We start from the raw sequence: 13,064 nt of genomic DNA, 5'->3' as shown, positions 1-13,064 counted from the left end.
CCGGTGGCAAGCTGCCTTTTCAAAGTTCATAGCTAGAGAACTTATCACCATGACACAAGAGGCCTGGCACACCAACAAGCCACAGGTAACAACAGCATCTCTCCCAGCCCTGACCCCACTGAACCTATAGCTGAAACCCCCAGTACACGGGCACTCAGAAAAAGTCAGGCTGTTTTAAACACACTAAACATACTGTGAGAAAGGGCAGTTCTATGCCTCACATTAAAAGAACAAACTTCGTTTTATTTTTGCCAACACCTTATTTTTCTGTTACCCAAAGTGACCAGCTCTCCTTCATGGTTAAAAAGTTAAGAGGTAAAAAGGTACTGCCAGCTGTAACCTCATTTCAGCAGAACAACTCACCTATCCAGCACAGTGTGACCTCTTCCTTCAGAGCACTATCTGCTTCACCCTCACCTGGCCTCAAAGCCAGACCTCAGAGGACAACACACAACTACAGGTACTACTGCTCCATCCTCAGTGATTTATTAATTTCAAGGTAAGAGTGAAATACTCTTTCGAAATTATTTGAACAAAAAAGCCTCAGTCTCATAGATAACATCATTTTTCTACATATATTTCCTCTCTCCAGTAAAAATCATTTATGCTGCCATCATTATTATCCTTACTATCATCTTTCAGTGAACGTCCATCTACAAATTCATTAACTTTTTTGAGACAAATCATTGGCATCCTAATCTTCTGATTCCCATGAAAGACTCACTTTCAAGATACAATTGCAGCTGCCCCACACTGCCAGTTACTGTATCATACACGTCTTAAAATTCTGTAATCAGCATCCACCAGGTGCCGTATCGCATTCAGCACACCACAGTCAGTCAATACAGACATCCCCAAACACACCAAGGCTGGTTTTGTCAAATGTTTTATTGAGTGTAGACATCTGGAGTACTGTAAAACATGCATTATCTGTAGATTCAAAAAGGAGCAAGCCACATTGTCCTCACTGTCAAACGTGTCAGGCTTGGCATACATGATGGAGATTAATGAAGTATCATGAGAGTAATATGGTTCCCGAAAAGCTTCTACAATTTGGAGTAGGGTCTTAATCGTTTGAAATGCAAAGCTGTTCACATTTAGTGAACTTGCATGTTTGCTGGAGGTGCCATATTTTAATTCAAAACAAACAAGAATAATTTCACTGGGGGGAAGGGAGGTTCCCTAGGTAGAAACTGTATGCTTTTTGTTTCCAGATATTCCAATTCCAAATAAAAATTCATATGCTTTTTGAAGCAGCACAGTTCATTTCTGAGCAAACAACATCTGATACTCATTTCTTCTTGGGTTGTTGAGGTGTATTAAATTTAAAGAAGATAATATCTCCATCCTCTACTACGTAATTTCTGCCTTGTTGTCTGTATTTTCCAGCAGCCTGTAAATGGAACAGACAAAAGGAAAATGGGTTATTTCATTAGACATTTTATAGTATTTTCAAATGGCAATTATTTAAATACATTTTGTAAAGAAATGGTAATACTTCAGCTTTAGAGTTTGACAGTCACAATACTCCTCAGTTTGACATCACTTGGTTTGACATACATATAAAATATATATGAAAGTAATTTAGCCTCCACTGGATCTGTAGTGCTTAAAGTGCACCTGCATTATATAGTGGTAGAGCCTGGCAAGACAAAGGACACTAAAACAGTTCCTTTTTTTTTTTCTTTTTTCAATTTGGCTTTCTTTTCCTTCATCTGAAAACCCTGCAGATGGCAAACACTGGTGGCAGGAATGTAAAGCAGCGTTGCTGGAAAGGGCAGTCAGCAGCAGCCCGTGCCATGGCTGCCCAGCTTCCCGAGCGCCGGGCAGGAGGGTCCTGTCCCCACTGACCATGGGGACACCCTGCAAGAGGCACAGCTGCGCCGGGCTCGGGCTTCGAGCGGGGCTCTCTTGTCTGCTTGTGCCCACATAATGAAGGGCTGAGGAGCACAAAATGCAGGCTCAGCTCTACTGTCAGAAATTTCCTTTAGAAGGAATTTGCTTCAGAAGGACAGATAGAAGAGGAGATAGGCTGTGAAACGAGGATACAGGAAAAGGCATATGGACCAAAGACATGAAAAGAAAATTCATTATTAAAATGCTGTACTTGAGGAGAGCAGAAAATAGGCAAGGAATCTATTAAATATCAGTACTTTCTACATTAGAATTTATTATTATATTTTTCTACTGTTATCTCATCATAATTAAACACAGTATTACAGAGGCTGTGGCATCAGGCCTGACAGGCTGGGCGGGAGGTGGTCTGCAGAAGCATTTATCTTGAAAAGTGTCTACAATATGGAAAAGTTGAGAGCTTCTGCTTTAGTTCAATAACCATTCCTGTTTTGAAGTTTTCTCTTGCAGGAGAAAGTGCTTCCATGCAAGACCTCACTGTGCCATTATTCTCAATGACACTATCACAGTGGTGGCATGCTAAGATCCCATTACAGGAAAGCTGTTAACTAATGACCTTAGTTGCTGTAGAACAGATCAGATTAATGGTACACAGTTAACTTGGACACCTTTCTTTCACAAAACCCGTTCTGAAAAGCAACACATTTCCCCATATTGCTGCCTAGAAATTTAGAGGCTTGATAACCTTGTTGCTGTCATTCCTTATTTAAATGTTGTTCCCAGTGATGCTAGCCTATGGAAAACTGCAGCTAAGATAGCCCCAACAATAAATATATACTGAAATAGTAATTGACCTTACCCCATGCGACATTATTGATACATAAAAAATAGTACTTTGCAAATGCTTTCCTATTTCTTTCCCCTGGAAATCTGTTTAGACTGTAAAATTTTTCCTTTCAAGTTCTTTCCTTTGAAGATCCTAATAATGCTTAAAGTCAAGAGTAATTAGACTAATTGATGGCATAAATACTAATAAAACAGTGCTGTAAAAATCATCAGAAAACGTAAGCTGCAGGCACAGGTACAGAAACATTTTACAGCTGAATACATTTATTACTCACAAATATTTGTAGAAAAAACTGTCCTCCACAAAGTAACACAACAGATTTTTTTAGCACAGTAGTGTGCACTATCAATGTGGCATAGATTTCTTTAATTAAATACATTTTGATACACTAATGTAAGTTTATGTATTTTTGTTACCAGTTTACAGTTAATTAAAAGTGACAGTGTTCCTTTAAATTCTCTAGAGACCATTTAATCCATTTCCATTGCTATCAGAAACACTGGTTGAAAAAATCAATACCCATTTGTGAATCTTGAGTATGTATTAAACAAGACACGTCTAACCAGTTCATTTGCACTTGAAAGCAGCCATCTGTAGAAGCCAGCTTTGCCTAAGCAGATATGATTGCTAATAATGTGATATCCCTGTAGACTACAAAGCCCACACAGTGCTATTCAGTGTATAGTTCACAGCACTGGCATTAAATTAGTTATGCTGTACTGGTGTTAAACACACACAAAATCAAACTTAAAAATCGATCAACTTGATAACATACAAAGCAAGCAACTCCCATTACCACTTTTATTTAAGATGACTCCTAAAAGTGCCTAAATTTAATTTTAAAATTTACCAGCAATATAAAAGTAATTAGTATTGTCTACAGCATGAAACACTGTATTAAATGCAAATTAGAAAAGACCAGAGGAATATGACACTTTATTCCAAGAACAAGGTTTTTTCCTAACCTTGATTTTAAAACTGAGTAACAAATGAAAATCTGCTTGTTTTACAGATACTTCATAAACAATAAAAATTTAATCATTAAATATGATTTGAGCATGGAAGCTTGATTTTTAGAATTTCACATTGTGAAAAGCAAATAAAAATATAAAGCAAAATACTGATTAATTTAATAGGTGTTAACTGATGCAGCCTCTCAAGGAAAACACTCATATTTGAGCATCAAAAACTGATGGTGGCAAAATTTGAATCTCAGTTATGTGAAGTGGTTTCTGACTGCAGAATATTAGATTTATTTATAGCTATGGTTTCCCTTTACAACTACAACTCTACTTCCCTTTTCACAAAGCAGTTCACATGCCGCAACGAACCAATTATACAGGATTTTTTCCCCTCACTTCCTGGGGTTCAAACAAACCTATTAAAGTCCCGCTGCTCAGTATGATCTTCCTTAGTGATACCACTGAGAATAGGCTGAATTTGAAATCATAGTTTTGCATACCTTTCAAGCTATCAAATAGCAAACAATAAAGCTGAACCTTTTAAATTCTTTAACACATTATTGTGTGTAGGAACCTTCAAATACTGAGATTGAGTAAATCAAACTAATGTGCTTTGTAATTGCAATTTAATAAAATACAAATCTTAAGAAAACATCAAAAATGCCAAATGAGAAATCAAATGTGTACGAAATAAAGGTAAGTTTCTCTCCTTAAAGAAGGAGGAAATAATGCATTAGCAATGCAGAGAAGAGCAGCTTTCCTTATGACATTTTTTGCCATGTACAAGTTCATTTCATACTTAATAACATTCAAATCAGATATAATTTGTCAGTTCTAAAAGGGCACAACTTTGGGCACCCGAGCAGTCTCTGCCCTCTAGTGTTGAGAAAGCAGATGAAACTCTTCTCAATACAAGTGTCACCACAAAGAAACATAGGCTCAAGGAAAAAAGTTTTCCATTAAATATCTTCACTGTCTATTCAGCACATAGTAGCCACCCTGAATGATCAAAGTAAGGCATAGCATTTTTGAGTAAGACATCAAAGGGCAATTGAATGAAACACTGAAACAGTAATTTTTAAGGTCCTAATTATGCTTATCAGAGCCTAGAAGTGGAACCCACTAATCCTGAAAAAAGGGTACAATTTTATAATATAGTATTTTCTTAACCATTTGCATCTGACATTTATAATACCTTTATTCCAAACTCAAAACAAGAGGACACATTTTTAGAAGGAACAGATTTTCAATGTTTCTTGTTTCCTTTTAGAAGCAATTCAAAAAATCTCTCTCATCTTAAAAATCTGATTTTTCAAAAACAAGTTAGCTTTAAAGCATATTAAATTCTGAACACTAATATGTAAACAGAGAGAAAAACACCCCAACACGTTAGTATAACATTTGGTCTTAGTGCTGACATGTAGTCCATGCACTGTTATATCTTGGATACTGAAATAGTTGCATTCCTGTCCAGTAAGTTGTTGCATTTGAACTCTTTCTTAAGTAAAAGATGAAAATGGATTTTGGTCTATTGCTAGAGGTGACTGAAGATACACTTAGCATTAAGAACTTTCCAGCGAAAAATCAGATTTGAAATGGGAAAATGGTACATATGGAGGGAGAAGAAAAAGATGGGGAGCTCACCTTGACAGCAGCCTCTGAACCTCCTTCTTTAAAATCTTCATATTTCATTACTTCAGCCATAATGAATCCCTTTTCAAAATCTGTGTGAATCTTCCCTGCTGCCTGAGGAGCCTTCGTCCCTTTCTGTCAAAGGAAAGACCAGAAGAAAATTAATTGCATTTAAGAAGATTGATTGCAGGGAAGAGGTTTCTCCTTTTTTATATGCTTTCAGGATCTGCTGAAACTTTGTTTCATATCAGCTAAAATGTCACACATGCAGCTGGGCAATCCTCAATACCAGGACACAGACAGTGCCTTCGTCACAGATAAACCAACCGACATTAAAGAACAGCAGCTTTGTTTTTCCTAATAGGTATCAACAGCAGTATTGATTTTAGAAGCTATGACTGTGTTTTGTTGTGAGATTCGCTTCGACCCCTAGCTTTCTACACAGAAAGTGAGGAAGATAAAGGTTTTTAAATAACTTTGAAATCTGAATTACTCAAGAGTTTCGCTTACATCCAAATAATTTCAATTAAATGATAACATTCATGGCAAACAACATTTGCAGTGAGAAATGACATATGGATGTCAAGCTGTACACATTAGCTTATTTTTATTTCAGAATAATTTTATTAAGTTTGATATAGAACAAACTGAGTATTCTTACCCAAACATCAACAACTGAATCGCTAAAAAATAAAAAATGACAGACAACTATACGAAAATTTAAGTTTATGCAATAGAGGAGAATGCATTATAGCTGCATGCTTTAAATTACAAGGACATACATTCTGTGCACATACAACCATGGAGAGAAATTTGAGCAATAATGGTGACCTAAAGGCTGCTTAATAAAGCATGTTAAAGTGCTAAGGAGTCTGACACTGTAAAGCACAGTTTTTACAATAAAAGATGTATTGGGTTAATATGGCTACTCACTGATGCTTACCTGACTAAATATCTTTGCACATTAAATCAAAGATACTCACAATCAGTCTTAAGATAAACCAGCTTTCAAATTCTCTAATAAAGAAAGAGCAAGCACTTCTACTGAAAACAGTGGAATTTCACAATGTGCTTTTAAAAACTATAGCAAGAATCAGAACAACAAAACTCCTGCTTTTATACTGTTCTGGTTGCTATTTCAGGGACTTTAGCAAGCAGTTATCATGTAAACAGAGATGAGGGGAAAAAAACTATAAAAAAAACCCCATGCATGCTTATAAGAAAATAAGTTTAATGTGCTAAAACATACACAAACATCTGTAGCAGTACTATTAAAAATATAAATTTACAGGAAATTATGTTGATTAATGAAAACAAATTAATTCCAGTGAATGAAATTAAATACAGCACTGAAACTCATTGCACAGCCCTAAATACACTGATGCAAAAAACAGAAGCTGAAAGACTGAACTGCACCTCCAAAAGTTGACATTGTTGTAATTTTTAAGTGTTTGCAACTGTACACATTCCAAAATATTTTTTCAGTATCAATCTTTATATTACAACATATTTACATTCAAGGGCAAACCACTACAGCTCAGCTCTTACTGTCCTCTGGGAATAAATTAGTTGATCTCTATGGCTATAACCATTTTACATCAACATTTAAAATACATAATAGCGTTTTAGGCATTACGTAAGTTCCCAGATAAACATATAAAACCACCAAAATAAACTAGGTCTAAATACTGAAGCCAGTAAAAGACCTGAATTACTGCACACTGATTTTAGGATTTTGAGCCCAACTGTGTATCCACGAGGAATATAATGACGTTATATTGCTTTTATTGCTGAAAATGTAATCCCAGCAAAGCACAGGAGGAATGAACCATCCGCAACCCAAACAAACTTAGTGAATACAAAATGAAAAGCAACATCAATTTCACTGCAGACAAACCCAGTCACACAGATTAAGCAAGCACAATACTGGTACGTCTTATCTCTGACCACAGGAGGAGGGTAGACAGATTCTACAGGATGAAGAAATTCAGACTATGTAATAGGCAGAATCAATTGTTACTTGCCTCAATCAATGCAGCTCCACTTTCACTGTTCAGCAGCTCACAAATAATTAAAGTTATCCTGGACAAAAACCTCATCTGTAATGACTAGCTAACCGCCACCATGACAAACTTCAAAGTCAGTGATATCAATCTGAATTCAATAGTGTGGAACTGGATATAGCTGATGAATAAGTATGAATCTTACCCTGATGGTCCATGCACGCACTTCATCTGGGCCTGCAGTGAAAAAGTATTCTAGTTGGAGTGCTGCATATCCAGCCTTAATGATCTTTGCTAAAGCACTGAAAAAAGAAAAGGGGGAAGGAATCCAATTCATTCAGGGTATACACATAAAACAGCTAAATGTGCCAAGTAATCAATTTACGTGGAAAGACATCACATATTTTGAAGATCCTAGGTCTACTTTTAAACAGAGCTATAATTGCAGTAGCCTTTTACTTTGAACTCTCCTCAGAAGAACTACTTTTTTACTGCAGAATCGTAAAGATAGTATTTTGATTTGTTTATTTGGCAGGCTACAGAAACATGGGATAAATATAAATCACCCTATGAGGCAGCACTCTTGGTCCCAGGCAATTTTCAGGACTCCAGGTCATGAAAGCATATCTGTTTGACTGAAATTCAATATTGAAACAATTTATTATAGTTCTTCAGAAAATTATGACAAAATTTTCTCCAGTGTCCTTATTCCCCATGGATGACGAAACAGTTTTGGTGATCATTCCTTCTCAAAAATATACATAACTAATACCTATGTTATAATTAAAACACTGTACAGAGATGACAGATGACAGTTAAAAACTTAATTTAAAATAAATCTTTTCACTCTGTCTCATGGTAAAGAAAGGAGAAGATTCTCTCTTTATAATGGTAATTACTCTGTCATTTATTATTCTATCAGCGCAAGCAATTAAATTACTGCAAGGAAATAGTTGATAATAAAGTGTAGGGAAAATGAATGCTAATTAACCTTTGTGTCATGTTCTCTTCCAGATACTTCTGTTTCTCCTCAGCACTCATATCTTGCAACTTGAGTTCCAAGGCCCCACTAAAAGGAATGACCAAAGCACCCGGGTCGTGCTTGTCCACCCACTCTTTAATTTTTATCAACCTGTAGACAACAAAGGGCACAACATTATCTTGTAGTGCATGCATGGCTGTACCACATTCATTATTATCAAGTAGCACATACATATTCATAAGAATTGCACGGATTTATGATGCCATCTTTTTGTGTATTGCTTTCCAAGGTCAAGGCATTAACAGGCAGCAATTGCTTCAGGTGTACTCCATTAACATTTCACTGTTTCTTGGTTTCTGTTTGGCATTTAATCTATCAGAAATAGGCATAATTTGGGACAATAACTAGGTGTTTGGTAGAGGTTAAGTACTTGCAATCTAAAAAGTGAATAAAACTTTCTGCGAGAAAAATGTACTTCCAAGAATGATGTTTATCAAATGCAGTAAAACTGAGGGCTTTCAGTTTTTCCTGACTTTTTTTTAAATTTAAAAAAAAAGGCATTTCAGGAGGTGAGGCTGCTGATGTTAGAGAAAGAGAAGAACACCACACTCCTATACAGCAAGCTGCACCTGCTTTTTCTGGCTACTGATCTTGGAGTATGCCATAGCTGATCAATACACGCCCATGTTTCTACTAGTTTTTCCCACCTTTCTACTGTTGTCCCAGGACAAAGCTTCTGGACACTATAGTATGATTATTTTTAAATAAAGAAAAAAATTCCCTATTCCTCTTCATCTTCAATAACTGGCAGCATTCACAATAGTTTGTTGTTCATAATTTTTTTTTAGTTGAATGAAACAACAAATTTAGAGCTACAAATGTATGGTGTTAGTTCTTGAATGTTCATTATCCTACTCTAAAGTTAACAAAATTGGCAGCCTCCTGGCAGCCAGGAGGGTCAGCCGTGTCCTGGGGGCATCAGGCACCGCATCACCAGCCAGGCAAGGGAGGGGTTGTCCCGCTCTGCTCTGCACTGGGGCGGCCTCACCTCGAGTGCTGGGGGCACTTTTGGGTACCACAGTGTAAGGTAATAAACTATAGAGAAGCGTCCAAAGAATCACAACGAAGATGGTGAAGGGCCTTGAGGGGGAGCCGTATGAGGAGCGGCTGAGGCCGCTTGGTCTTTCAGCCTGGAGAAGAGGAGACCGAGGGGAGACCTCACTGCAGTTACAGCTTCCTTGTGAGGGGAAGAGGAGGAGCAGCACTGATCTCTTCTCTGTGGTGACCAGTGACAGGACCCGAGGGAATGGCCTGAAGTTGTGTCAGAGGAGGTTTAGGTTGGGTGTTAGAAAGTTTCTTCACCCAGATGGACAGTGCTCTCAGGCACATGGTGTGACTCTTGCGGATGTTTTGTGCAGGGTCAGAAGCTGGACTCAGTGGTCCTTGTGGGTCCCTTCCAACTCAAAATACCCTGTGATTCTGTGAAAAATTTACAGCAATGGATGGTGTTTAAAAAATCTTTAAACATAAGCATCATATTCATGACTGCAAGTATTTATTTTAAGGGAACATTTATAAATCACCTGCAAGGAGTTCACTACTGTTAATAGGACACTTTCTGAACAGGTATGAATGGTAAGAATGACAGCTCTATGCTCAGCAAACACAAGTGCCACGGGAATACTTCCTGTACACGAATAATCAAATTACAAAACATACTACTTTGGGTGCCAGCGATGTTTCAGACCTGAAGCACCCACCATACAGCACAGGGCTTTATGCTTGCTGAGTTCTTTTTCTTAGTCCTGCTAATCTGCAAGATTTAGACTAAGGTTTTAACTGCTATTATACTAAAGTGCTTTGAAACTGTGGCCTGCAAGCCTTTAAATAACCAATGCAAATGTCACTTCAGAAAAAAATGAACTGAACCACAAGTTCATCAACACACATTTGTCAAAGAAAATAGCAGGGGATCAGAGCTATTATGAGATTAAGTGCATGGCCGACTGAGTAGGGTTTTAGATGGGACAAAGAATATAGAAGTTCACTCAACAGTTTTCACACGTTTGTTATATAATGCTGGTCTTCTATCATTTACTTATGTAAATACCCGGCCAGTGTTTTTCAATCCTCATTATACTAATCTTTTTTTACCTCCAGTTATCCAGTGAAAACATAGTCTGGTATCCAGGACTGATACTGAAATACTACTGCCTTCAGAAACATCTGAACTGAAAATCACAATTAAGGTGTGTTTCTCAATGTGACATGTGACATTTAACAGCACTTCTAAGACTGACATTTGTAGTTAACTAATTTATTTTGGCTAACAAATTGGATGTGGAAGTTCAGAGCTTATAAATGCCAACATTTTACAGAAAATACATCTCAAAATGGATCTACAAGTTGTAAGTGTACTTCACCATATGTGTGTACATCCTTTATAGATGGTTTTTAAAGGAATTATCTAACGCTGGTCTCTAGACTAATTAAATAATGTGACAAGTGAAGAAAGATGGAATGAAATGTGTAAACTTGAAAAAGTGAAATGAGCACGAAAATAATGTCAAAAATTGGATTCAAATTCTGTTTGGTAAATATGGTCATCATAACTAATAAACTAAGAACTATTGTGGAACAACAAGATAAGAAATAATTACTTTGGCTAAAACACCAATTCAGAATAATAATAGTCTTAGACTGTCATTTTAACAGCTTTTCTATTGAGTCCTTAGAGGGATTATTTGCATTCCTCAGGTATTCTATTGTACGATTCAGATGAATAAAGACTTACAAATCATTCCTCTACCGCCAGTGTGAGACTTTGATCCAGTGAATACACCATTGTACCTTAACTATAATTGGCAAAAAACCTGACAGTGTAGAGCATCACAAGCTTAATAACAAAGGAGAAAATCTCAAAGTGTTGACAGACGATCTTCATAATGCAGGAGCAGAGCTGGTACATTTTAGCAGTAAATGAGCACTGAGGTCTAAAGGTCTCTGAAGTGACTGACATCAGACCTGCTACAGCCTCACTAAAAGAATAAGGTACTGCATCCTACTCTGTACAGTCAGGTTCTCTGCCCGAATCTTTTACTTCTGTGACTTTCAATGTCACAGGAATTACTAAAAAGCACCAAGGAATTCCCCTAAATGTGATCAAAATAAAGAAAACTCAACAAAAAAGTAAACAAATATAAATATTGATATATTTCAAAATTACATTTTCCCCAAAGCAGAATGCTTAATTAATAATCAATAAAATAATAGTGGACGTTTGCTTTCCTGTTAGGGATAACCAAGTGTGCCAAACAGAACAAAATGGTCTTAACAAATAGTAACAATTATTGTCAAAGTCTGTTTTATTTGAGCACATAATTTTTCCAAAGAAAATTATTTATGCCTGTAAAAGGACAGCATTAGTACACTCATTTTGGGCCTTTGTTAAGATAAGCAAATCCTGGAGTATCTCTCCGTTACTTCATGCTATACTTGAAAATGAATAATGAAGAGTATTGGATTTTATGCTTAAAGACTTTTGACACTTAAAAAACTCCACTGCACACTAACATGTAACAAAATGAAAAGTAAAAAACTATCAAAAAGTAGAACTGGCAGCACCAATGACCATGATTAACCGCTGAAACTACTTTAAGAAACAAGAAACTGCTCAAGATGAAAACCCTTCTTAACAAAGTAAACTGAAAACCAAGTGAAACAGTGTAACAGCACAGGATTTCTTCAACATCCAACAGACTTTCCTGACTGAGGTGGCTTGGTTCCTCCCTTCCGCATGCAGAAGAGTGTGCCAACAGCAACTACAGATGGTTCCTGAATTCAAATCTGATTGATGCCAAAAACCAGACAAAATATATTTTCTGGAAAAAAATACAGACCCAAGAGACAGCAAGACATCCATTCATTCTGTGACAGCAAGCAGAAAAGCATATTACAACTGTGTAAAAGCCTGACACAAGAACAAAACCAAGGCAAGTGCAAAACCAGATCTCATAAACTTGCAAGTGAAGGCAGCACTCAAAATTCTGATGAGGGAAAACACTGAAGAGGAATTCAGATGCTCATTTCCACCTAACACTGTGACTGTTGTTTGATAAGGACTCAAGGAATATCAGCAGCATTATCAGCTTATCTAATAAACCACAGGTGCCAGTGACTTCAAGTGCAGATGGATCAGGACAACTACCAGAGCTAACTCCTAATCCTAAATCAGGATGCAGAAGACCTTGGAGAAAGGTTTAAAAATGAGGGCACTCACTGAGAAGGCCAATAAGCAAAGAGCACCAGAAAGGGGAGCTGTGCAGAAGGGAGAGCCTTCACTTCAAAATGGTGATGCTTACTGAGGCAGAAGAAACCAAAACCTGCAGCCAACCAAAATAAAAAGGTATAAAAGTTGCAGAACGTACATTACCTACAAATCAATATTTGAGAGAGTTTCACATGAGAGATCCAGCTGGGAACAAGGACAGAGTTCAGATGGAAATCTGAAGTAGTGATGGAAGAGAGAAGCTGCAGAGAAAACTTAAGCTCAGTGGACACTTGTAAGACAAGATGATCTGAAAAACTGACCCCTGAGAAGAAAGGTGATTTGTCAAAGTATGCTTTTGTACAAGCAAGACCAAAAAAACCATCTAACTCATAGAAGAGAAACAATTGTTTTTCTGTTCTACACCTGAACTATGAAGAGAAAATGGCAGAAACAAAAGAGCATGGCAGGGAAAAAGAAAACACCAGGCAGCACAAGAAGGAAAGAAACAAATGTA

At 37.0% G+C, this 13,064-nt stretch overlaps 1 protein-coding gene across 2 annotated transcripts in view; it reads right to left on the bottom strand.

Moving 5' to 3' along the window:
• Nucleotides 1-870: 870 nt before the first annotated feature.
• OLA1 (Obg like ATPase 1) overlaps nucleotides 871-13,064 on the bottom strand; it is a 98,379-nt gene continuing 86,185 nt past the window's right edge. For both annotated transcript variants that reach the window (XM_032114964.1, XM_032114966.1), the window contains 4 exons: nucleotides 8,290-8,430; nucleotides 7,504-7,600; nucleotides 5,308-5,430; nucleotides 871-1,393 (listed from right to left, as the gene is read on the bottom strand). In XM_032114964.1, the coding sequence (XP_031970855.1) occupies nucleotides 1,292-1,393; nucleotides 5,308-5,430; nucleotides 7,504-7,600; nucleotides 8,290-8,430 (463 nt within the window). In that variant the 3' untranslated portion in view covers nucleotides 871-1,291. The remainder of the gene's footprint in view (nucleotides 1,394-5,307; nucleotides 5,431-7,503; nucleotides 7,601-8,289; nucleotides 8,431-13,064) is intronic.

Source organism: Corvus moneduloides, chromosome 7, assembly GCF_009650955.1.
Source record: "Corvus moneduloides isolate bCorMon1 chromosome 7, bCorMon1.pri, whole genome shotgun sequence".
NCBI classification, from domain to species: domain Eukaryota; kingdom Metazoa; phylum Chordata; class Aves; order Passeriformes; family Corvidae; genus Corvus; species Corvus moneduloides.
Note: the sequence above shows the minus strand (reverse complement) of the source record. Positions and strands in the feature narration are given on the sequence as shown.